The following is a 26,488-nucleotide window of genomic DNA, read 5'->3' as shown; positions in this document are numbered from 1 at the left end:
TAATTGTCAGTATTTATTGGGAACTGTGCTCTAAAATAATTTAAAATAAAAATGAAAATGATTATATTGTATTTTCATATATTTTCACTCGTCCTGCCATAATACAAATAGCAAATCCAAATACACATGAACATGGATTGCACAATTCACAAAATTCAGGGACCAGCCCCATTTATGATCCCCTTGCTTCAGTGTTCAAGTAAATACAAGGCACACATATGTTATGTTGTACTGAGCTGCTAAACTTATATCTATGTAGTAAACAGTGACAGTACCAGATTTTGTTATTTATTGCTGTATATTTATCTATATATCAGATATTACTGTTGTTTCACTAATATGTTACTGCTGAAATCTGGATGTGCAGTGGATGTGTGTGACAGGAACAGACAGCAGCAGATGTAGTTAGGACACTCCTTCTCATAATTTGGTGCTGTTCATATCCTGCAAAGACAAATTCAGACATTAAACATAATATTGTGCATTCATTTAAACTAACAACATGAGATCAAAACCTCGTTACATCATTAGAATATACCATTCCGTGACAATGGGGAAACAGAAATGACCCAAAATGACCCAAAGTTTTTCTTCCTTCCATGAAGTTACAATATTAACGACATGATGTTTGGTGAAGTTCACAGCGTATTAGCACAAGTATAGCTTTGCTATAGTTTTATTGCTAGATTTACAATTTCCTCCCTCCCAACTTAGCAATCTTGTGTTTTCCTGTTTTAGTTGTTGCCAATGTGTAGCGGTTTTGCAAACATGTTAAGGTTGTCTTGGCCACTAGAGTTCAGATCCTAGCTCTATCCTCCTACCCATGATGCTTTGGGGAGTGTCAAAGCTAGGCTGTTACTTGAAATACTCTTTGCTCTAGCACTTGATTACTTGGCTCAGGTGTGGGTTGCTGTAACCCCTCGTTTTTCTAACTCTTCTTTGTTCTTACAAGCAACAAATTCATACAGAATCAATAAATAACGCCCAAAAAAGATTTCTACCTGGCACTAAGGTGGTTTGGAAACCTTGACTCAAAACATTCTGTCTATTGCAAGTTGGTGACTTGGATTATTTGGTGGCAGTGGCTATGAGAACCTGCAGATCTTTTGCATGTAATTTTAAACTTTACTGTTACACATAGCCTCTCAGTGTATGTGAATATGTTGTGTATGTTGTATCTGAGTCTGTAAAGCTCACCACTGTTGTTTCGTAGTTTGGCAGAGTTCCGGCACCACGGTGGTTGAGGCAGTACAGCACTGCATCATGCACTGTAGTGAAGAGACGCTCTTTTCCGATGTCAGAAAAGAATCCACCTTGCTCCAGCTGTTCCACCACCGGGGCTGGAGTGAAAGCACACAGAATTAACAAATGCAAATGCAAGTCAGTACATTGAGCACAAAATGTTTATGTGCAGATGAAACATCAAACAAGGAAATTAGAATAATTATGCAGCCCTTTAAATATCCAACATACCAATCGAGATTGAGATGGAAGTTGTACATACCTTGACAGCCTGCCACATAGATATCCACATCAATTTCTCCAAAATCATGGAATATCTGTTTCAACAAAGAGTAAACGTTTTGTATTGCTGTCAACTACATGTGTACTGAAGTATTAAGGTTTCATTTCTAATCATCACTCACATTTCTCAGGGTCTTTATTGCAACTGTATCAATGAAGTTGGCTGGAGAAAGGTCCAGGATGATGGAGTGGATGTCCCACGTCCATTTACCCAGTGATCCCAGAGACACTCTCTCCAGATCTCTGCTGAGGGTGTCCTCACTGCTGGACTCCAGAGTGGTGATGTCCCCGTCTTGTAAATCTGACAGCGACCCTAAAGTAGTGGTCTCAGGGTCTGTGCCCTTCAGGTACACCCAGCTGTTGTGTGGTGTCTCAGGCATAACAAAAACTGTACTGTTTTCACGCTCCTTCCAACTTAGTTCATCGTCTTGGACAAGGTCTCCGCTCCTTTCTTTAAACTGCCCCGCCTCTTCTTCAACTGAGAACACGCCCCCTTTGGATCGCTGAGAGGCCGCTCTGAGAGCTTGTTTCTTCACACAGAGAGAATGAGTGCAAAGTTATTTTTTTGTACATTTATTCATTTATTAGTACATTTTTAGTTTTAGTACATTTATATTGCATTAAAATTACATTGAAAGATCACCTGAAACCTGTTTTATTCATTACATTTGAGTTAGCAGAGACTCTCAGCCATTACAAAAAATTCACTAATAGAACCGCTAACTGTATGTTTAACTCCGTTTATAGTGTATTTGTCATGTTTGTAAGTATAGGGCACATTTTAGATATCGGGGGCCTTCATCAGAAAATCTTTTGTTACTGACCTGTCTTTTTGCTTCTCTCCTCGCTCTTCTTGCTGCTCTCCTCTCTCTTTTTCTCTGCTTGGCTTCCTGTCGGCGCTTGTAAGTGATCATCTTAGTGATATCCAAGCCACTCTGCAGTCACAGTCAACAAAAATACAGTGAAAAACAACATCCATATCACAAACTTGGCACATGAATTACAGAGTGTGGCACAGGTATATGAGATGAGTTTCTGAGTATGAGAAAAAATATGCACCTTTTGTTTGAGAGCTTCCAGGTAGAGTTCAGCATTAGCAAAGTATATGGTGGCTGAAGAGCGAAATATGGTGATCCCTGGTATCTCCCTGACCTGTCACATAGATAACTCCATTCATTAGTTTTAATAACAGTATATTATTTAGCATTTAAACATAATTAAGCTCTCTGGGATTTACTGAAAAGCTTTGTTTTGACCTGTTATAATCTAAAGCAGTTGTTTGTTAATTAAAACAAGCTACATGTCCATAGGAGTTTACCCAAACAGCAAGTACATCATACACAAACATAATTTATTTTAAATGAAAAACTCCATATGAGTCTAAAATTTAAACTGGCGGAATGTACCTCACCTCTTTATGTGTCTCCATGTCCAAATAAAGCTCAGTACCAGGAAGATGCCCCAACACAGAGTACCTGGGCCTTTAAGGAGGAGGAGAGGGTAGTCATTTAAAAATACTTAGACAACAGCACATTGTGTAGAACAGGGTTTATGAAGTATACCATTTTTATATCAAACCATGCGATCTTCGATTGATAAAGAAAAAGAGATATGTGTCTAACCTCTGTGTTCTGAAGATAACAGTGAGCAGGGCAAAGCTAATGGAGGCTCCCAGACCCATATCCAGATTAAAGAAGACAGTAGACGCCCATGTCACCAACCACACCAACTACATGGATGAAATAAATATAATTAGATAATGACAAAATAAATATTTGAAATTTATAGAGAAGCTAATTAACCCCTTAAACCCCAAGAGCCTGTATGGAGGCCAACACTTTCTCACTCTCATAGCTATATAACATATTGGAATTAAAGTTTCATAGTACTTACTGACGTCTTAAAGCAAGCAAGTAAGCAAACAAAGCAAAGCAATAGTACAGCCAAATATTGACACAGTAATAACAGTATGTTATATATGTCATAAACTGTCCAAATATGTGAGGTTACTTAAATTTGACGCAAGTGTGTGATGATTTAGGCATGCAGCTTGCATGATTCTAATTGCTGGGGTTTAAGCTTCCATTGTTTGTTAGCTGCTGTGGCCTAGCATTGCTTCATTGCAAATTCAAGAAGTAACCGTCAGATAATATTAGAAGTGTGTAAATTTGTTTTTAAACAATTGCTTTAAGACAATAACTGAATAATAAGCTTAGGGATCAAGGGGTTAATCAATGACAGAGATACAAAACTGCCTAAAGACTCACTAAAAGAATATGCATTTGGGAGAAATATAATGACATCCTACCAGATCAATCTTGCTGCTTCTCCACAGTGTGGCAATGTCAGCATACTGCTTGAACATCCCTTTCAGATTCACAAAGACAATGGCAGAAAGCACCGCCTGCAGACACACATACATAGAGTTGTTCATTTCAAAGTATATACAGTTCGTTCAAATAAGATGATAAATGTGTACTCTGGGCTGCACCTTTATGAAGGATTATTCAGTCTTACCTTTGGCAGTTCCTGAAACAGTGGGCCCAACTTCAACACAGTCACCAAGACTATCACAGCTGATGCCACACCTGCCATCTACAGCAACACAATGGAGCATAATATAAGCCTGGATGTATAAGAAGTGTATGTAACTTTCTCTACATATCTCTCGCTATCGTTCTCTCTCTTTCTCTCTCTGCATGTGTGTCTTGCCTGTGTTCTGCCTCCAGTGGTCTCCTGTATGAGACTACGAGACATTGAGGCACAGACAGAATAACACTGGAAAAATCCTCCAACTGCATTACTGAGCCCCAGAGCCACCAGCTCCTACAAAACAGAGAAATCCATTAAATTTTACTCAGAGTTAGAAGGATCGAATTTCTAATGTCTGTTAATTATCCCAAGAAAACCTGAACACAGTCTGAATTTAAAATGATTTTTGTACGTAATTTAGTTCATTACAAAGAGTACACAATGTTTCAGAACAATTTAGTAGCTGAGAGCCCTGTATATTGTTAAAACAGTATTTATCAGTATATTTACTGGAACCTCATAGTACAATCCTCCACCAAGGACCCCCCCCCCAAGACCTCTTCCACCACTTAAACCTGATTTTTTTTCGTTGTTTCTCTTCCTTTACACCATTTGAAAATGGTGTACTTTCTACTTTAAGGTTACTATTTCAGAGATAAGGTTGCAACAGTGAGAATACGCTTTTTGATTGAAATCCCCCACCTGTAACAGTTGTTTCCTGCCTCACCTGATTGCTGTCCACTTTGTAGCCATGTTTGAGAGCAAATGTTTTGCCCAAAGAGATAGAGATAGCATAGCCCACAATCGCCAAGGCAAAGGCATCCACCACCACCTCAGAAAAGAAACTGGTGTTTGGCAAAGTGGGGGGCTGAAGACTGAGTGAACAAAAAAGGGACTCATCAGAATCACACCACAAAATTAAATATTTTATGTTTATACACGCAGATGTGGCTGAATTAAAAGAATATAAAGAACAGATTTACAATTATTAAATAAAAACTCACCCACTGGGGATCTCCCCCACTACTGAAATCTCAAAGGTCTCATTTAGATGAGTGTAGAATGATATTAATGTTCCCACCACAATCTAAAGTAAACAAACACATACCTTAATGGCCTGAGCTATAGATAAAATGGTCATGTTCCCTGCTATACAATGTACAGATAGATAGACAGACAACATCAATTGAAATATACTTTACGTCCAAAACTTTGGAGACACCTGCTCATCCAACGTACTCTGAAATCAAGGGTATTAATAAGGAGTTTGCTGCAACATCAGCCTCTACTCTCGTCCTCTCTCAAAGGCATTGGATGGAGCTCCATCACTCCAGAGAACACAGTTCCACTGCTCTACAGCCCCATGCTGGGGGCTTTATACCCTCTAACCAAAGCTTGGCACTGAGCATGGTGGTCTTAGGCTCAAGTGTGGCTACTCCAGAGTGTCTCATTCTATTGACAGTGCTTTTCTATGGAGATGTGTCAGCAATAGGTGCACCTTAAAGTAGCTGAATTCACTAATTAGAACGGGTGTCTGGAAACTTTTGGAAAAATAGTGCATTCATATTCAGTAGTGTGAAGAGTAAGACTTTTTGTTATAGATAAGGAGGTAACTTACAACAATCAGCTCCACCGGTATGGGTACTGGAAGTTTCTTGCTGAACCTATTGTTTAGTTCTTTGGCAGTGATAAGGACTATGATGGACACCACACTGGCCAAAAGAGTGGGCAGATGAGTACTGGGCAGGAGCGTACACACATCCACCAGTGTCTGTATATACAATAAAGAGTATAAGGTCCATTCTCAGAAATACTGATTAGATTTGTTTTGCCATAAAGAACTAAATGTCCCAGTACTTACATACACCAGGGAGAACGGCCCACTGAAGCGGGTGGGAGACACTCCAAAGATGTACTTTAACTGTGCCACCACAGCGTGTGCAGCAGCTGCTGAGGTATATCCTCTCACTAACGGCTCTGACAGATACGTACCCACAAAGCCAAACTGAACCAAGCCCAGAATCACCTGACAGATAGAGAAGATGCATTTTCATTTTAAATCCCTTATGTTTTGGGCATAGACAGGTTTAAGAAAATGTTCCTAATGTAGTCAGCCATACTGTTATTAAACTGTGTGTAGTCCCAATGTGCAGATCAATTTCATATTTAATTATATATTTATTTATTTTATTTCAATTTATTTATTTTTTAATTTTATGATATTTAATTTTAAGAACTTGCATTTGTTCTGTTAACATATAACTTGGGAGAAGAAGTCTCCAGGTTAATATGCCCCCCTCCCCTTTATTTTCTCTCCTGATTGAATGATGGGGCAAATCTAATATCAACACATTTACTAAATGGCTGTGATCTAATAAATTCAGTTTTGTTTTTTTTTTTTGTCATTGGATAATAGTGATCCATGTGATTATAGTAAGTTGTGCATGAAAAGTATGTGTACTAGAAAAATATATGATTATGGAGTTGTAGAGAGAACATTACATTTGGGTTTGAGAGGAATATTGTTTTCTCTTGAAGTGAAAATATAAAGTTAGACCTTTCGGGCTAGAAGTCGCCCCAGACAAGGAGCAATTTATTTGTAGCATATTGGCACAAATATATTATTTAGTTAGATCTTAAAGGCACAACATTGTACACTAGACTTTCACTGACTGGCCAGCATTGGAATTAGGCAACATTTTTGGCCAGTTTGCTGGAGATGTATTTGACGTATTTGTATATGAGTTTTACAGCAAGTTGCCTCAGATCTGCCCTGTCAGGTCTAATAATAATTTGCATTTACTGATTAAATATTGAATGTTATTGCTTTTGAATGTTTTTTTACTGTTATTAGTGTTTCCCCAAAAAGGAATTTTGTGTTTCAGGTGTTTCTATTTTACTGTCATTTGTCTTTTGTTATAGCTTATTAAAATTAACTGGAAACATTAAGACATAAGTAGAGGCCTCAATTAAATTATAAAATGTAATATTTTTATTGCCAGGTGGTGGGGCAAGTTGTGCCTTTCTAAGATCTCCTTTTTTGTGCTATAAAAACAAAAATGTCTGCTGTTACAGTTTAATGTGTAACTTAAGGCATCACATTGTGTAAAATGCAAAACTCACAGATATGGTCTAACATTTTCAACCATTTTTCCCTGCCATGTCATTAGTTTGATCTGTATGTGTACAGACCTGTATTAATCCTGCCAGTACAGTAGTGGCAGCAGCAACCTGGACTCTGTACTGATCTCTAGCAGTGATGTCCACCTCTGCTGTTACATTAGTGCCGTTCATGATCAGGAAGTCTGTATCCGGGGCCAGTCTCTCTGTAACACTCCCCACCATTATACTGAGAACTGTAAATGTGCCTGCATACACACACATACACACACAGGGAGTTCTGTTGGACCATCGTACACTCAACGAACATTTATAAAACTTAAGGTTTACAGCTGGGGTGTCCTGTCTTATCCACAAAGGGCCAGTGTGGCTGCAGTTTTTCATTTCAACAAAGCAGGAAAACACACAATCATAATGCCTTCACAAATTTGTCTTTCAATAATTGTGTTGAAATTTTAATCAGTGCATTACTTTTTTAGTATTCTGGCCTGTGTGCACAGTATATTCACTCTAACTATTGCTAATTTATTGCAAATGGGCTCAAGTCTCTTTTGTTCAAGCTATATTCAAACTAATTTCAGTGGTATTTACTTAATTACCTGATTGACATATGTTCATCTCCTTACCTATAGAAATGTGCCTGGAGGAGCCAAAGAAGAAATAAACAAGTGCAGGATAAAAGGAGGTGTAGAGTCCAAACACTGGAGGCAGAGAAGCCAGCAAAGCATAGGCCATTCCTACAAAACATGCAACACACCAATATGAGGCCTAAGCGAAAGTGTAAGGTTACAGGACACAACTCAGTCCTATGTATTAGTATTAGAAGTGGGCAATATCTTTATTTTTAATTGTTATTTTAATCGATTTTATTATCATGATACACAAAATGCTGTTCTGAGTATATTGTGGATATATTCTGTATGTAAAGAACACTAAACAATTGCATGTTTCATTAAAAAGAGCACATAACTTGTACTGTTTAATTAGATTTAATGCAGTACATTATGTGAAATGTTGAAGAAAAATCATCGTTTTGATGGCTTTTAAATGTGACACTACTAATGCATTGTGTCCATGTGTCAAAATACAGTGATACATATCATGAAAATGTCTTAAGTATTGCAATATGCTTTTTTTGCCATAATGCCATAAAGATCGGCCCTCAATAGTAATTCCAGTGTGTTTGTACCCTGTGGCAGATGCATGATGCCCACACTGATCCCAGAGACGAGGTCAGGCATGCCATTGTCCCAAATGGAATAACGAGGCAACCAGTACAGCACAGGCAAACAGCCCACCACCCTACGCTTCAGTGAGGGAACAGAACACCTGACAGAGGGAGAGACAGGACAGGATTGAGAGAAACTTCACCTTAATGGTGGCTGATAAGCACACATACCTCCACTGCGTTGCCCAGACAAATGATGTTCACACACAGACACACACACACTGAAACTACATCAATGCAGTTATTGGCAAAAGTAAGTAAATTGAAAGACAAAACTGTTGATGTTGTATATTCATGTGGAAAAGGTGTACATTTGAATCAAATGTCACCTTTTTAGTGCGCTCTAACACTCAGCAGTGTCTAACCTGAGTGAGTTTTTCAGGCGAGAGGCGAACGGAATGCGAGTCTGTGAGATGTCCAGCCTCCGAGACAGCTCCTCCAGTCTCTCTTCATCCAGGATCTCTCTCTCCACACGGTAACCACCACCTTTCCTTCCTTTGGCCATACTTGCACGAGCTTAGTCCAAATCTAACTTAGTTTACAGTCTTCTTTTCCTAGTAGCTTGTTCACTTGTCTGCTTCAGCTCCGTTTTTTTTACTTTTTATGCCAAAGTGATACTGTGTTAAATTACATAGCAAGTCTGATCTCTACTGTCCATCACTTGTGATTGGCATTAATAGGACACTCACAGATACTTAAATGACAGGGAGGTGGTAAAAGGGGACGTCCTTTTAGCTAACCATTAATTAAAGACATTGTCTAAAATACTAATTAATAGATTTTTAAAATGACAATCAAAAACACAATACTGAGATACTGAATGAATCCCTCCACTTTTATAACCTGACATATACATATCTAAATAACATGATTTTGTACTATGCTCTATTCTTAATTATGTACTTCTGCTGATTCAGTCATTTCCTCTTATTACTTTCCACTGGTTTGGTTGCCCTAGGTCAGCTGTATTGAAAACATTTTCCGTTCTGATGACGGATTCTATCCGGATGTTGGGTAAGAAATGAATAATCTGATAATCTCATCACAGGAAACAGGAAGAATTATTTATCCATCAGTCTTTCATTTTTTTTAATTCTTCTCAACACAGGAATTGTCTCTGTTCAGACTCTGTTCTTTAGAGGCCTTACACTGCAAAAGTAAGCCTAATGAAGCATGAAATGCATTCTATGATGCCTTCAAGCTCCAGCTGAATTAATATTACCAAAAACATATTTTACCTTTACTTTAGAATTCCATAATCTACTGCATCCTCATAATTTACACACTTCTGATCTCTTTAGTAGAATATTCTTAAAACTCTGTGACTTCAGTGCTGTTATACAGTGAATTTTGACTAGCTCTTTTGTGAAGGACAGGATGTTTCATTGTCAGTTATTACATCAACATTTTCCAAGGGCAAAGCCCTCCATGGTTAATATTTCCATTAATAATTGGGCTGACTGTTTAAAGGTTAGCTTCCATAGCATGGGAACCACTGTCTGCAAACTGCTGACCACTCATGGTATTCTTTTTCATTTATTATTCTTGAGTGTAGTAAGGTCTTACAGTGCATTGTATTAACTCAGATCATCAATTTGGCTTCCTCCATAGCAGTTAGAGGCCAGTTGACCAAATCACAGGTTTATAATTGTACTTCTGAATAATATCTAAACTGAAAGCCCAACAATTTGCTAAAATATGCTAAATAAGAACCATCTGTCAGTTACATAACCTATTTATGTATTTTTTACTTGGATGTATTATGTATAAGAATGTTTTGGACCTCAGACATTATTCTAATTAGCCTAAAAATAATTGTCATGTGGCATGATGTTCTTGGGAGAAGCAAGAACAAATGCCTCCCTTGGTAAAAAATGAACTATAAGGAGACTGTGAACTGAAACAAAATCTTTAAAAAATCCAACAAGAAGACAAAGCAAAAGAAATTGATATTTGTCATAATTTATTGAGTTATAACCTTCATGGTCTCCCTTTATCTTTAAGAGAGCCATTTATTTCCTAAGAGTATAACCTTAGATTCCACTCATACTTCAGTTTGATGAATAATACGGGGCTCACAATTTGTTTCTCTAAATATTTTCAACGAAATTTTAAAAATCATGACTGTATTTAAGTTGTTGCACAACTTACTAATGAGATTAATCTAATTAAGCTAATGACACTAAACATGCTGCTGCCGATTAATTGAGTTCAAAGAATCTAATCTGGTTAGATGGTGTAATTATTAAAATACAGCCAATATCTCCCATCTCCACATTCTTGCATCACAATGTATAGTGTATAATTACACCCCTATTACTTTCCCATCCAGAAGTCTCCAAGTCACCTGACTGCTATACTGTAAGGCTTGGCTGAATTTTTACAAACAGGAATTTAGCAAGTCCATTAAATTCTGGATTTTACATGGAATGCACAAATGCTTATATGACTTAATGCTCAAGTTCAGAGTCTGTAGTCACTTTAACAACGTGATGGCGTGAAATCTGACCCCAAATGCCCAGCAGCCTGGAGGGCCATTCCATACATGCACACACATGACAGAAAAATAAATAAATATATACAAACACTGAAGTCAGTTCACCTTCTTGCTAAATACTGAAAGTGAACATGAACCTCTAGACAGTCTGCAATTTATCTAGAAACTTACTTTCAAGTATTTTTAGAACATATCTTTCAGTTTCTTTCCTGTTATCCCCCATTGGGCATTTGACACATCATGGTCTATTCTTAGCTATGTTGCTTAGCACGGGGCATAAAGGGGTTGAGTAAACAGATTTCTCTTGCACTCTCTCCTCCTCCCTGTACTGTCAGAGGCATAGCGTGTGTGTGTCTGTGTGTGACGCGAGGGTAATGGACGGCTTGTCTCCTGAGGGCAAAAACCACAGTAGGCCAGTGATCTGGTACGACTCATCAATGCATGTGCTGATCTAACCCACAGCGCTGGCGCGTCTCTCTCAGTAGTCAATACTGGAATTGAAACAGCAGTGACTGTGATCCATATTTAACTGGTAGGCTTGTTGTGTGTCGGGACGTATTGAGTGCTTGTGGCATTTGTTGCAGTTTTGCTTTTCTAGACCTGGTAAAAGGACTTGTGCTTTACAAATACATTTTAAAATTATGCATGAAAAGAGTCCCTAAAATAGTGTTATTTAATGGGTTACCATCTGTGCTTTGACATGTAAACAGCATGCACTAAAATAGAGTCACACTGTTGTCAACAAACTGCACTAGCTGAGCTTGGGTGTCTTTGTGTTTTGCCAGATGAACCTTCCCTACCATTTTGAAAAGATCACCTCCAGAATGTCCTTGGGCTAAAGGAAAACTTAGTGAAGTTCTGAGATTTTTTTAAAAAACACAATCCTCATAAACAAGCAAAATGGATCTGAGAGCTAAGCATGGTCTGGTGCTGTTGGACCAGTTGAATCGCATGCGAGAGGCTGAACAGTTGACAGATGTGGTGCTAGTTGCTGAAGGCATCAGTTTTCCATGTCACCGTTCTGTCCTTGCTGCATTCAGTCCTTACTTCCGTGTTATGTTCACCTGTGGCCTGCGTGAGAGTGCCAATCGACACGTGGTTCTGAGGGACATGCCGGCTCAAAGTTTAGCCCTTTTGTTGGAATACATGTACAGCTCCAAGCTCCCACTGACCACTGACAATGTGCAAGGTATCTCTGTTGCTGCCTTTCTACTGCAAATGGATGATGTTTTTGGACGTTGCCAGGTCTACATGACTGACAAAATGGATGCTTCCAACTGCCTCGGCATCTATTACTACGCCCGGGACCTGGGAGCTGAGGAGCTGGCTGATCAGGCTCAGCGTTACCTCCGGCAACACTTCACTGAGGTGTGTCTGAGTGATGAAGTATTGGAGCTGGAGGCCCACCAGCTAGGAGCACTGCTGACTTCAGATGACCTGAATGTAACCCGGGAGGAGACCATTCTTGACATGGTGATGCGATGGGTGAAACATCATTCAGTTGGTCCAGGGCTAGAAGAAGAAAACCGTGTCCAACATCTCCCTGAACTTTTGACGAAGGTACGTCTTCCACTGGTGAGCGTGAGTTACCTGAAGGAGACCCTGAAGCGCAACACAGCCCTGCTGGCTGATGCAGAATGTCTACAGATTATGGAAGATGCAATGGAAGCAGCAGGCATGCATCCAGATGCTCCACCTCGCCGACTGAAGCTACGCTATGGTATGGAGACTACTGATCTACTGCTCTGCATTGGCAATGACACAGGAGGAATACGGTCACGCTATGGTAGCTATTTGGACCGCAGCTTCTGCTATGCCCCCAACACTGGTCGCACATTTTACATCACCTCCCCTCGCTATGGTGATGCCCTTGGATATGTCTGTGCTGGGGTCGTCACTGAAGGGAATGAAATCATTGTGGCAGGAGAATTAGGAGCACGAAGGATGGCAAGACAGAAGGAGAGGAATGTTGAGATTTTCAAGTAAGGCTCCAGGACAGAAGGCCTTAAATATTTTAATCGCCATTTGCCTCCATCAAACATGGAAAAAAAATAACACTTATGTTATTTTGTTAGTACAAAACTACATGTTAAGAGTCTGTCATTTGTAATTAAATATCTGTTCAAAATAGCATGACATTGCAACTGACATTGAAAACAAGTATAAGGTTGATAGTAAGTATAGAGAGAATATGGCATTGGGAGGTAAAACTTCAGTGAAAACCTAAGGTTTCTCCACATTAGGAAGAGCCAACTGTATTGCAATGTGCTATTCAATATCTCTGCTTATACTCTTCCTTGTTCGATACATCAAATAATTACCAAAAATCTTGTTTACTTCATTTTTTAGGTATAATCAGGAAGCGCAGGGAAGTTGGAAGCACTTGACTTCAGCAGAATATCGCGATTCATATGGACTTTGTTCTCTGGGTGATAACCTGTACCTAATCGGAGGTCAGATGAAGCTGAAGAACCAATACCTCATCACCAACAGTGTTGACCGCTGGTCCTTACAGGGCGGCCCTTGGCGCAGTGCTGCTCCTCTGCCAATGCCCTTGGCCTATCACAGTGTAGTTAGGATGAAAAATTGTCTCTATGTGCTTGGAGGGCGGACCCCACAGGTAAAAGACAAAAGAATGGGTTACCCCTTCACTTCACATTTTTGTGTTTTCCCTGTTTGAACACATCTGACTCAGCTAGTTAAAACAGCTGTAATTTAGTTTAAAGGCAGGTGCTTTAATGCAGAGAATGCACAACAATGTGCAGTGCAGGATGACATTGTTAACAATGCGCTATTGCACAAGATGGAGGAAAAAAGATCATATTGAGAGAGGAACACAGTAATTGTGTCAGTGTGTAACCCTACTCTGTTTCTCTCTCTCTTTCTTTGCTCACCCCAACTGCACCTGTTTGGACTCGTCTCACGAATGACAGACATACCGCACAGATGAGGAGCCTGACCGTATGAGTAACCGCCTTCTGGAGTATGACCCAGAGACCAACAAATGGAATGAGCTCTGTCCTATGAAATATTCCAAATATCGCTGCAGTGCAGTTGCCCTCAATGGAGAAATCTATGTTATAGGTGAGAAGAAACAGGACGCTGAATATTAGGAATAGTGTCTTTGACTCAAATGCTATTTTTAACTGGAGAACTACCACCAAACCAATATGAGCAGTTAAACAACAAAACAAACGCTTTTTTATTATTATGACATACTGACTTATGATATAATGGTTAAATGGTAGTGTGAAACTGTGCAGTAGCTTTGGCAGAATGTGGTTTGCTCATATTACGATGATGTCATAAGATTTTTATGTTATGCAACATGCAGCTGCTTACAAATATCATGCTTTTTTAGTCTCACAAAAGGCTAAATGTTATAGATAAGCAAGTACTTCATAAGCAATGCCATGCTAGTCTGAAACGATACATTTCCACCTTTCACTATGTTCACATAATTGCTTCAGTTAATTTTGTAAGTCATAAATGTAGATATCAGATTAACTCTTACTCCTATAAGTGCACTAGGCCTGCAAATCTGGTTATGTGATGTATCTGCCTTTACAGGTGGTATTGGATGTGAGGGTGTGGATCGTGGCCAGTCACGTCGCTGTCTTGATGCAGTAGAGATCTACAACCCAGATGGAGACTTCTGGAGAGATGGCCCTCCTTTACCCTGGCCCCTTCTGTCACTGCGAAGCAACGCAACGAATGCTGGTGTAGTGGATGGAAAACTATATGTCTGTGGATACTATAAAGGCGCAGGTAAATATACAGTAAACTAATGCTCTTCATGGAGTGATCCCGCTTTTGAGAGAGGAATGATATAAATTTGATTCTCATCAACGTGCACCCTGCCATTAAACCTCTAACATCCCAGTACCCAGAAATCAACTGAAATTCAAATATATATTTTGAAAATGTCACTTCAGATGTGAATATTTACATACCATAACATACCTATAACCATAAACTTCTCCCCAGATCGGCATGACATTATCACCAAGGACATCCTGCAGTTGGATCCATTTGAGAATGAGTGGACTGTGATGGTCAAACAGGCCATAATGCATGACAGTTATGATGTGTGTCTAGTGGCAAACCTTAACCCTCGAGGACTCATGCCCCCTCCTGCTGACTTAGTGGATGAATAACAAAAAACATTCATGTATGACAAAAGAAGCCACTGTCAGAAATTGGATATGGCACACTTTTGAGTTACGTAATAAGAGATCTTCTCTGTATATATAGGTTGTATTTTATGTTCACTGAAGGCATCATAGTTGAAGTTGGACATTTTGATCTTATGTATGAAAGCTGTTAGTATATTGTTTATGAGTTAATGAGTTATTCTCATTCTCTTATAATTAGGTCAAACTGCTGATACTGTTCAGTTTACTTGTTTACTTGAGCTGTTTGACAGTGAGAATGTAACAAATTACACTGAATCTCACTCATTTAACTCCTGCTTGAAAAAGATATATTAAATATAATATGAAATAATTCTTCAGTCATTAAAAGGGACTGACTTTTCAAAATTTCTGCATAATTAAAACATTCATTCAGAGTAGTTTGCTGTGAAATGCTCCGTTCTAGAGTCAGAATTGTTCAGTGGTGGTCATAGGAACATCTGAAGCATATGTTTTCACAAGCTGCCTCTTAGAAAGCCACTACATGAAATGATTACAAATATGTTGCTTGATGCCCGATATCGATCATTTTACAATAATTTTAAAATAGTACATGCAGGGTGTTCTGAAACAGTACTGAAATATTTTTTTTTTTAGATTTACCATGATTTAACCATTATCACTGTAACATATGAAGAGTGAGAAGACGTGTAGGTTCACTGTTGGTTTGAATAGTAAATAAAATGGCTATACTTGCACTGTAAACATTGTGAACCCTGATTCCTATTACCACCATTGTAAATAAATTGGTAAGTCACTAAGATTCTCTTTAATATGTACCTTTTCACAACAAACCACTCTGGATGATTTTGGTTACTTATCAAAGTTTGATTGATGTAGAAATTTTGAATTGGTGGACTTAATGTATTATAAAGATGTTGTTTACACCTGCTTATGCACCTTATAAAACTTATACAATTGAAACTTTGATTTAACTAATACAATAGAAGACGTTTGTACTGTATTCTGAAAATATAATCATACAAAGATTATTTCTGTGTCACTTTTATTTTACTTTGGCTTGAAGGTAAATACAATGACTTCAGAAAAAGCAGCTTGCATAGAAACAGTACCACAAACAGATTTTTTTTTGGAAAATCATGTATGAAACCTAATAAGCTCCTTAGTAAAAACAAAAGAAGCTGTGTCAAGTTTTGTAAATGTAAATACATTTTTCTAAAAAAAAAAGACTGGATAATGTACACATTTGCTGTTCTAAATTCATGGATTTGTAGATCATTGGAAACATAAAATTGTGGAACCACATGAACTGGAAATTATTTTCCCAAGGTTTAAAGAAATACAAAATTCTACAGAAATCCTTAATAAAGAACTTGTTTTGCCTTTGATAAAATACATTTAGCCTTTCTCTGAACAGTTAGGCCCTCATCAGGGCATTAGGAGCGTTAGTTAGAGAATTAATCCGAGTCACTGATGAAATCAAAGAGCTGCCAGATGCCGGTCTGTCTCATTATAGTATTAGTTTTGTGCTCAGACATCACTGCTTCGTGTTCAGCCTTCTTGTATTCCACCATTATTTGGGAGCTGCTGCTGTCCTGGGACCATGACCAAGGATTCAGGTGCTGTCCACAACCACTCCTATTTGTCAGTCCTGCTGTGCCTTGCTGCTTTGTAGACGGTAGATGATTCTCTGGAACAGTTTTGACTGTTGATAGAGGCACCCTATTTTCATGCTCTTCATTATGTTGGTTATCCTCAAAAATGTCAACTGAAGCCATCCTGTTATTCGGTCTCCTCTGTGGTAAGATCAAAGCCCTCTTCTTCCTTCTGAAATGCTGGCTTCTCTGTCCTCTCCTGGGCATTTTTTTCTGTCTAGATACCTCATTCCAGGTTGTGAACCTGTTCTCCTCCATATTAACCAAAGGCTTCACTCGTTCCACATGCACAGGGGCTCCAACTATACAACTTCTCTGAAGATCAGCAGTGACTGTCGTAGTGACTGCTGGGTTCGAAGCAGTGGTCATCACTGAGCGTGTGCAGTAGGACTTCTCAGCCGCTGTGTTGTTGAACAGTTGCTTCTGCTTGTCAATAGACACAGGGCGTAAGACCCGGAGAGATGCATCTGTGTTAAGCTTTTTTGGAGATTTTGCTTTAACAAGACACACACTGTGGTCTGCTCTTCCCTCTGAATGAGTCCCACTGCAAAACATAATGCCTTCACAAAAATGCTTTTCCTCTGAAATGACACAGAACCTCTCTACAAGACCAGGTGATGTCTGAACCGTGTTGTCAGTCATTCTGACAGGTCTAGGAAGAGCTCCACATGACTGAGTGGCCATTATTGTGCCAAGTAGAGACTGAAGCTCTCCAAACACACTGTGCTCCTTTCTCTGGTCTTCTCTTAGAGATTCCAAATCCTGCTGGAGACTGAGCACGAGTGAGCTCAAGTCTTTTACAGCCAATGTGGTCTGTGAAAACAGAGAAATCTCCTTCAGAGTGTGGATATAAAAAGTAAAATATTCCAATTTGTGATGTTTACATTGCTGTTTCATTATTTTCTGGCAAACAATCTAATGCTTTATTGATCACACACTGTAATAAAGACAGAGTACATCAACAAGAAACATGCTTTTTTTTAAATCACAGTAATAAAAGTTGCATTTTATGCTGATATTAGAAGCAAGTCATCCATCCCAAATTGTTACTGCTAACTGAGAGACATCTTGCACTCTTAAAAATTAAGGTGTCAAAAAGCGCTCTTTGGAGCAATGCTAAAGACTGGAAGAACTGCTTTTGGTTCCCCAAAAAACTTTAAATTTGATGGTTCTTTAAATAACTCCGTTGAAAGGTTCTTTCTGGAACAAAAAACGGTTCTTCTACTCTATGGTAGCTTCAAAGAACCCTTTTTCACTTTTAAGAATGTATGAGGACAGTTTCTGTATAGAATAGCCAAAATGTCCCAGTTGTAAAAATAAAATAAAAATAACAAAAAATAATGAGCACAGAGTTGGGCAAGAGTTACGTTTCTCTTACTCATTAGAGTGCTTGCCACTGATGCAACTCTTATACCAGTAATGGAAAGGCAGTCTATCATGACTAAGCAATTATTAACTATGACTTTTTCAAAATTGTGCAATCAACAGTGCAAGGAATACATAATCCTTTCAAGAGCAACACACATTCACTATCAGTATATCTCAGCTTTTTGTCTCACCTTAGCTTCACTGTCCTTCCTCTCTTTATGTGTCTGGTTCTGCAGATTCGCCAGCACTTCTGCCTGACCTGCTATGCTCTCCTTTACGTTGGCTAAATCATCCTGAACTACAGTCCATATTATTTTAATGGAAATAATTATTTGGCATATAAAAAAAGCAACATGGACTAAACGACAGCTACTCAGGGGTCTTCTACAATTACCCCTATGTTTGAGCATTAGCACCTTCTGCTTGACAAATTACATTTATGGTCTAAATACACTGAATCAGTATATGATAGTGGAAATGTATGATAGAAAAGTGGAAATAATAACTGGCACAATGATATTTACTTGTTTTTCTAAGACTGTCGATTCCTTCAGCTACAGTCTTTTTATTGAAATCACAGCTCCCCTCAATGACGTTTAAAATCGTTCTTTTGATCTGGAACAAAGTTTTAAAAATAATCTTAAGATGACTATAACATGCATAAGAAAGTCATTTCACAAAAAGTAAACCTTGAACAGATAGTTTGTCCCTCTTCCTTTATCACTTACATTTTCCAGACTTTCATGCAGCTGTCGGAATCCATGACTGACAATTTCACTAAACGAAGCAGTGGAAAATTGTTTTAAAGAAAGTATAAGACACACTGGTATTTTATCACTGGTCATATAATCATCACACATATGCCTGTAAGTTCTCAATCTATTTTTCATGATATCTTAAATCACCTGTTTCTAGTAGATACAGGATCACAACATTTCAGTGTCAAGCCTTTTTTCTCAAAATTCCAATAAAAGATCCTAACCTATACAAACAGAGAAAGTAATAGGCTGTAAGGTGAGAAATATACATACTTCTCTTTGGCCTTTCTTTTCTCCTCTTCAAACCTGTCTAATATGCCCAAGGTTTTACCACCAGTGATGTTTGCTGCTTTGCCATCTCCAAACAACAAAGGCTTGGAATGATAACTGGTCGAAACCTTCAGTTCACTTATCTGTCAAGATTTAAGTAAAGCAGAATATATTACTGAAAAGATAAATGTTTACAAACTGGCTTAATATTTCCATATTAAAGTTTAACATTTAGCAGGCCCTCTTATCTAAAACAGCTTAAAAATATTTAAACAATGGAAGAAAAATGATAAAACATATGAAGATAATCTAAAAAATGCTTCTTAGGGCATATAAACATTCCAAAGTACACAGGTACAAGAGCAACAGTCCAGCTTCCTTTGTAATTTGGAAAGAAAAACTTCATAGCAAATAAAGACATTAGTAAGTGAATCAAATTAGAAATACTGAACATAGTAAACACGGTTTCATACCTAAAAGCTAAGCTGATAGCTGTAGACCTTAAAGCATGGCTGTATGCAGTAGAGTAGCAGAGAGCAGGCAGACTGAATACATCCATCCATAACCTAAAGAGCTGTTAAATCATACCTCCTGTGAGGCTGGCTGAGAACCTCTGAACGGTCCACTTAACTCCTGGGAAAAGCCTTGAGAATTCTCTGGCCAGAACTGAGATCCAAACAGAAGCTGGGAGTCAGTCAGACTGGAGTAGTCACTAGTTGCACCTCCCTTGCCAGATTTTGCTGCCCTATGAAATGATTAATAAGTTGAAATGCATGCTAGTGTTCATAACAGGTGCAACAGAATTACCACTGATGCCTGTATGTTACCACATATAACCAATAATATAGAGTGTTCGCTCACCAATGGTCAATCTACGTAAGCCTCATAATGCCAGACTAAGATGTAAAACTCAGATGGAGACTTAACTTACATCGAGGTTGATGGGATATTCAAAACATCCTTTATGTTCCAAACGTTTGGCTTCATTTTCCAGTATCGCTATGCCCTGCCACTAAAAGATATAAAGTTAGTAAATATTATTCATCAACGTTATACCCATCCAACCAAAACTCCCAGTTTTACACACTAAAACCTGCATTATAACATAAACACAGCCAGGAAAATAAACAGGTGAAAGGAGAGAGTTTGCAACGTATTTCTAGGATACCGTCTTTGCTAACCTAGCTAGGTTAGGTACTTAACTACAGGGTTAGCTTTCTAGCTAGCTAACAATATGACAATCCTACTTAGTTTACCACGGACGGTTATTAGCTAACTTAGCTTGCCTGATTTAGCTAACGGTTTAGTCACAGCCGGGTTTACAGATTAATTCAGTATTTTACCTCACAAGAGTGGGAGACCCTGTGCTCAAAACTTACCCCAAAACAAGTAACTTAAGTCTAAAACAATGTTTAGCTTAATGACAGCATTTGAAACAGCCTGTAATGTTTCTAAAAGTCGTTTACGGCTGAAGTAACGGTAAAAGTGACCGTTAAATAAAAAAATATGCCCCACGCGAGCTGGCTAATCATTTGTCGCGCACGTGACAGTGATAAACGACCAGTTCTGCTATGTATCAGTGGCGATAACATGAATGCCAAAGAAAACTATCTCAAAAATCTGACGTTTGTCCTGACCTGACATGTAAATATGGAAAGTAGGCTAGAAACTCCAACTTAATTTTCATAGTTCATTTTTGTCTATCTATCTATCTATATTAAAAGTAATCACAAAATGTAAGAATTGTGTATATTATTTGACAGAAGTACATCTGAGACTCTTGTCCATGCCTATTTTTATTATTGTAAAAAAATCTATATGAAGTGCACCAAATATAAGAAAACACAAACTAAACTATTATTATTTTTTTATTATTTTTATCAAGGGATGTCCATCCTAATCTTTCGATAGCCATAAATTACACAAACGAGTAAGGATATGCCAAGGAAGTTCAAGGTTCCATAACAGTTAGACAGGCTTATTCCTAAAAACATTTATCTGGGTTACAACACAGAGAAGTTCATCCATGTTCATCAGCTAATTTTCTTGCCTCTCATGACTTCAATCACTGCAGTGTTGTAGAATTCTAAGACTGAAACTGCCCCTCACTGCCTCTTTAACTGATCAGAGAAAATGGCGATCTGCTTTTCTTTGTTACTTAATTAAATCAGTAAATGTAAAATTCGATCTTTAATGCCAAACCATTAGGAAAAAATATTAAAGTAGTCTAGTTATTTAAATAACAAGAAACCTTTATTTTGGAAAGCAATTTGATAAACAGGAAGTACATCGCTGCAGACACGAATCTTCGAAGCTGTCATCCTAAGAAACTTGATCCGATAAGGTAAGTTTGTGTTTGTTTTAGTCCTCAGTGATCTGTACACGCTTAAATACGACAGATTTATTTCCGTTGTAATTTATTTTGTCAGTTATTTAAAGTGTCTGGGATATAAATAAACAGCAAGCTAACAGTAGCCATTTGGCTAGCGCTAGCTGATGCTGGTCATCAGTGTAGTTTGAATTTTAATTAAGTTGTTAAGTCAGTTTTTACTGGTTTGATGGCTTACTGGGCGTTTAATTTACCCTTTGGATAGAGTTAAATTCTTACTGTAGCATCTTTATTTTAAATCATTAGGGTAACGTTGACCCTTCACATGGGTGTTGTGTTGGATGCTAAATGGGATAACGTAACCTTTTTAATTTCTTCTTTAAGAAAAATGCAGCTCATTTATCGATTTGTCGACATTGACACAGTCCAATATAACCCACAGGACCGCTTTCACCATGATCAGAGTTTACTGCATCATCGGGGTGGCGCTATTTGTGTTAGAAGTTCGAGTAGCACAGGTACCTGTCTTATTTTTGTCTATCACTGATAAAAACCTGTAGAGGTTAACTTTCTGCAGTTTTACCTATACTGTTGAAGGAGCCCGACTGCATGTTCACAGAATAGCACAACCCTGTGAAAAAGCAACTGTAAACCCAAAACAGACTATATTCTGTGTGTTGTAGAATTGCATTTAGATATCAAGTAAACACAAAATTTTTAATATGTATTTACAATTCAGTGACGGCCTCAGTTTCTCACACTAAAATGAGATGTGTGTCTGTGTGTTCTAGGCTCTGCTGGAAAACACAAATGATTGCTGTGGACGAATACAGAAGATGAATGAAACCTGTGCAAACAGCACACATTGTTATCCTGGTATATTCCATATGTTCTCCATTTTAAATTCGCACTTCTATTCATACGGTTCCTCTTATCTACAGTCTGTACACACAGAATGCCAGGGTAGTCATGAAGAGAGAGTTGTGATTAATTTTTAAAGCTTAGAAAGTCTGAAATATGCAGTGAACTACAAAAAAGGCTTGTCTGCTTTTTGTAGTTTCTGCATTCATGTACGCTGATTTTGAAATGGCATAGTTAGGGTTTAAATGCAGATTGTCAGCTTTGATTAAAAAAAATATTTTCATACACTTATGATATACAGAACTACTTAGATGCTTAAAACCATTTCAAAATGTGTTCTATGTTTTTAATATATCAAATATTTAACCTGAGTAGTTACTATCATTCATCTGCTTAGGTTCCATCTATACAGCCAAAACAGGAAAGGAGAGTAACTGTCCAAATCTATTTGGATCTTACATGTCTTGACTGCCATATTTGAAATAAAAGGACATATAAAAGCTTCTTTCTTATTTTTTATGGTATTAAAACAATAATTGGGGCCTAGATCATCAATTGTCCTGTAAAATTTGGTAAACACAGCCCAATATTTGACAGTTTTGTCCTAATGATGGTGCATATTCTCCACTAGGATGCCTCCATGTTCTGGAGAACAACACATGCGTGCCATGTGACTCTTTGAGTTCAGAGTTGGAGAACCTCACACTTTGCTACTACAGTAAGTGTTGTGCGAGGAAAAACTGGGTAACAAAAAAGACTAAAATAGGAACCCCTTTCCTGCCATTTTGTTATATGCATATTTACTGATCTATCTAGGGTAGTTTGTTTGCTTTGGTAAAGAAAATTCATGTGATAATATTGCCAAAGATAAAGCTTTTGTTATGTTAATAGCACTGTTACTTTGTTGTGTTATCACAGATATTTTACATTTTCCCCATTTTAGTGTCTTTATTTAAATAATGTGACTGTTCTTCTGTAATAAATAATATTATTTTAATACTATAGTATGAGATACTTCTGCTTTTTACCCTCTCTCTCTCTCTCTCCCTTTTTACTTTGTTCACTTCTCAGCAAAGACCAGCAACAACAACTCAATATCTACGCCAATTAAGATTGGTAAGATGAGGCATTTAAATTTCAGGTGAAAATAAATATTATGTCTCATGCCTTATTACTGTTAACTATACACAGACACAGTAATCTTTTATGTAACTGTTTTTACCTTGTAAGTTTATGTCCCAAGTCATATTAAGTGCATTATAATTTTTTTTATTCATGTTAACTTTAAAGCATCAAATTTTGGTCCATTCATCATGAAATGTTTGCGCTTGCATTTTTATATAGCAAAAAAAATGGTAGAGCAAAGGAAAGAGGTTTTCATATAACAGTGATGATACTTAGTCATGTGTTTTGTGTGCAGGTGGTCCAGGCATTGCAGCCTCCGTGCTTTTGGGGACTCTGCTGATCAGTCTTTTCCTTATTCTCTCAGTCGCCTCTTTCTTCTACCTCAAACGCTCCAACCGTCTCCCTGGTGTTTTCTACAAGCGTAACAAAGGTAATGAAACCCAGATTCACTGCATGTGATTTTGTGAAGCCTGCAGCCAAGTATGGAAGAAAACATTCATTCATGTATTTTTTTAATTGATTTATTGGCTGGATTTAATTTTACATCTGAAACATCTCGTTCAAATTGTATTTTAATTGAATCCGCTCAAGTTTATGAAAGTATGTATTTTCTCTTCATCAGCTTTCATATTTCAACCTAGTGAAACGGTAAGGTCTTACTTACAGATCTTTTCTATTTGTTATTTATTTATTTATTTATTTTTTAAATCATGCTTAGGACAGTTGTTCAGCACATACTAAAAACGGTTATATAAAGAGCTTTTGTTTTATTTTATTTAAAGGCTGTAATGATACCTGCTGACACATCCTCAGGTAAGAAGATATATATTTTTAGCTGTTTATTGAATGTTTTAGTTGTTGACTATCTTGGGTTTTGTTGTCAATGTAGCTATGCTCTTAAAAGATAAAGCATATTAAATGAATTAAGGAGATGAATTAACACTGTACAAGTATAGTAAATATATGCATACATAAAAGAACATATACATTTCTAATATTTACAGTTATACATAAACATTGAGTCACTTTTACCTTTTAAATGCAATGAGTAGCATTCATAGAAATAATAATAATAATCCTCATATTCAAAAACATGTATTAAAACAGTCTGAACAACCTTTTGTCTGTTCTCAGATAAATTAGACTAAGCTTGGCTATTGATTTTCTGATTATCTCTTGAACATGTTTTCCGAATAACAATTTATTGTCAGTTTATTATGGCTGGGGTTGAACTGGTTTAATTACAAAAAGATCTTGACATGATTAGTTAATCGTTTTTTGTTAGTGGATGGCTAGTGAGAATTATTCATGTTGATTTATTTGTTCCAATCTGCAGTGCGCAAACCAAGATATGTCAGAAGAGAGAGGCCCTCAGCATCCTCAGCAGCCAGCAGTGCTACCATGGCAACAGGGCCTGTAACAAAGGTGTACAATGTGACCATCCAGTAGGGCCTGGTTTCCCGGAGGAAAGGTGAAAGCCAGCGATTTGTTGCAGAAAGTAATTGATTGTATTGTTTACATCTCTTGAGTTTATGGCTGTTTCTTTGGTTATTTAAATGGGCTAGTAGTACAATTGCATATTCTCCTGTTTCTTTCTTTATGCACAAAAAAGAATGTTATTTCCGTTCTTTTTATCTTAAGAGACCGACTGTTTTTGACGCACTACGGGAGTATTTTGAGTGTTTTGTTATTTTGGGGGTCATACATTAAGTCAGGTATTTTCTGAAACTTTTTAATTTATATATTTATTATGTTATTTTCATGTATTACTTTTGTCCTTGTGTCCAAAAGAAATCCCTAAATGGACATTATTTGCACGTTAGCTTTTTTCACAACTTCTTAAGAACACAACAGCCTTCATCCTTTAGGACTCTTTTTGAATTAATCCCAGAGAAAGAAACTGCATAAAATATGTTGCGCTAAACAAAATTCCCAATTCATTTTGTGGCTCTAATTTTGCAGTTAATGTCAGGCCTTACTGAGGATGCTGAATGAATGTCACTGTGTTTTCAGGAAAAATGGTATTAGGATGCACATTGAATCCTGAAGTAATTTGAAGAGTGAGCTGTTAAAATGCCACAGTCATGTGAATCTATTATACCTTGGCATGAAGGATTCCACCTGCACTTTTGAAGATAATGATGTTTAGTTTTGTACTTTTGGGAAAAAGCGCCAACTTGTGACCTGTTACAAGTTACCATTTATTCTGTTGAAGCACTATAGATTTAAACCAAATATGAAGATTCTAAAAAGAAAAAATAAGTGCTTCAGTTTGCACTATCTTGATATACACTCTTGAATCCAATTTGAATGACTTCTCCCAAATTCTTGCACTTACCATGTTTATTTAATGCCACAGAAACACAGTGGAAGAATGTGAACATGCTTGAATGTGGTCTGCCAATTTGTTGTATAGATTATTGATTGCACAGCCAACACCACTGAAGTGCCAAAAAGATTTATAATATACACTGTGTGGTCTTCTTAGGCAAGGGCTGGAAAAATCAATTGGTGAAATATTGTGTGCATCTTGTATACATATTCTGAGCGGGTAGTATTACAACTATTCGTATGGTATGTCACAGCATTCCAGTTTATCGCTATATCTATCTTTTAAAAAAAGGTACTCTCTTTTCTATATGTGGTCCTATTGTATTTAAGGTTGGCTTTAACTGATTTTGCTGTATACTTTGTATTTGATTTTATTACGTGGTATAGTGGATGAACAAATTTTCAGTATGTGAGTTGAACAGTTGAAGAAGTTTATTTAAATAAAAAGCAGAAGCCAAAACATGGATTTGTGAGCAAATGTAGTAGCTGTTGAAAATATAACCACTGATTGTAAAGAAGCCTTGAGTCAAAGTTTCCAGTGTCATTTTATTAGCTGTTGTGCAGCCACTGGAAATCTTGTACAAATTGTTTTTTATATATTGATGTATAGATTTATGATGCTGTATTCTTTGTATGGTGGTATTCAAATTGTAATAATCAATGAGTGGAAAGAAATCTGATGATGTCAATGTTTACAGGAATAAAGCTTTCATTTACTTAGAACAGATCAACAGGA

The 26,488-nt window shown here is 37.5% G+C and overlaps 4 protein-coding genes across 5 annotated transcripts; 2 read left to right on the top strand and 2 right to left on the bottom strand.

Annotated features, from left to right (window-relative positions):
- slc26a6l (solute carrier family 26 member 6, like) lies at positions 1-9,015 on the bottom strand. Its single transcript, XM_036570856.1, has 19 exons — positions 8,770-9,015; positions 8,366-8,505; positions 7,803-7,913; positions 7,249-7,424; positions 5,918-6,082; positions 5,675-5,827; positions 5,061-5,143; positions 4,784-4,931; positions 4,237-4,350; positions 4,042-4,119; positions 3,833-3,928; positions 3,147-3,253; positions 2,936-3,005; positions 2,584-2,676; positions 2,349-2,459; positions 1,647-2,054; positions 1,505-1,559; positions 1,198-1,340; positions 1-444 (listed from the first exon to the last, which is right to left on the bottom strand). The coding sequence occupies exons 1-19, from the start codon at positions 8,907-8,909 to the stop codon at positions 421-423; spliced, it is 2,415 nt and encodes an 804-aa protein (XP_036426749.1). The 5' UTR covers positions 8,910-9,015; the 3' UTR covers positions 1-420.
- A 2,180-nt stretch (positions 9,016-11,195) lies between these two features.
- Positions 11,196-15,773, top strand: kbtbd12 (kelch repeat and BTB (POZ) domain containing 12). 2 transcript variants are annotated; one of them, XM_036570862.1, is made up of 6 exons: positions 11,196-11,325; positions 11,687-12,883; positions 13,251-13,521; positions 13,835-13,985; positions 14,472-14,669; positions 14,889-15,773. In XM_036570862.1, exons 2-6 carry the CDS (start codon positions 11,802-11,804, stop codon positions 15,056-15,058), a joined length of 1,872 nt encoding a protein of 623 aa, XP_036426755.1. In that variant the 5' UTR covers positions 11,196-11,325; positions 11,687-11,801; the 3' UTR covers positions 15,059-15,773. The 2 variants fall into 2 exon arrangements, with proteins under 2 accessions (XP_036426755.1, XP_036426756.1); XM_036570863.1 differs by having other exon boundaries at positions 11,202-11,433.
- Positions 15,774-16,298: 525 nt separating this feature from the next.
- On the bottom strand, positions 16,299-20,093 carry LOC118807631 (interactor of HORMAD1 protein 1). Its single transcript, XM_036569666.1, has 7 exons — positions 20,038-20,093; positions 19,695-19,851; positions 19,110-19,249; positions 18,807-18,855; positions 18,603-18,693; positions 18,270-18,376; positions 16,299-17,613 (listed from the first exon to the last, which is right to left on the bottom strand). The coding sequence occupies exons 1-7, from the start codon at positions 20,091-20,093 to the stop codon at positions 16,513-16,515; spliced, it is 1,701 nt and encodes a 566-aa protein (XP_036425559.1). The 3' UTR covers positions 16,299-16,512.
- Positions 20,094-21,334: 1,241 nt separating this feature from the next.
- cunh1orf159 (chromosome unknown C1orf159 homolog) lies at positions 21,335-26,488 on the top strand. Its single transcript, XM_036570876.1, has 9 exons — positions 21,335-21,450; positions 21,878-21,953; positions 22,227-22,311; positions 22,928-23,014; positions 23,368-23,412; positions 23,717-23,851; positions 24,044-24,069; positions 24,204-24,234; positions 24,758-26,488. Exons 2-9 carry the CDS (start codon positions 21,891-21,893, stop codon positions 24,868-24,870), a joined length of 585 nt encoding a protein of 194 aa, XP_036426769.1. The 5' UTR covers positions 21,335-21,450; positions 21,878-21,890; the 3' UTR covers positions 24,871-26,488.

This window comes from Colossoma macropomum, unplaced genomic scaffold, assembly GCF_904425465.1.
Source record: "Colossoma macropomum unplaced genomic scaffold, Colossoma_macropomum, whole genome shotgun sequence".
NCBI classification, from domain to species: Eukaryota; Metazoa; Chordata; class Actinopteri; order Characiformes; family Serrasalmidae; genus Colossoma; species Colossoma macropomum.
This window is presented reverse-complemented; position numbering and strand designations above follow the sequence as displayed.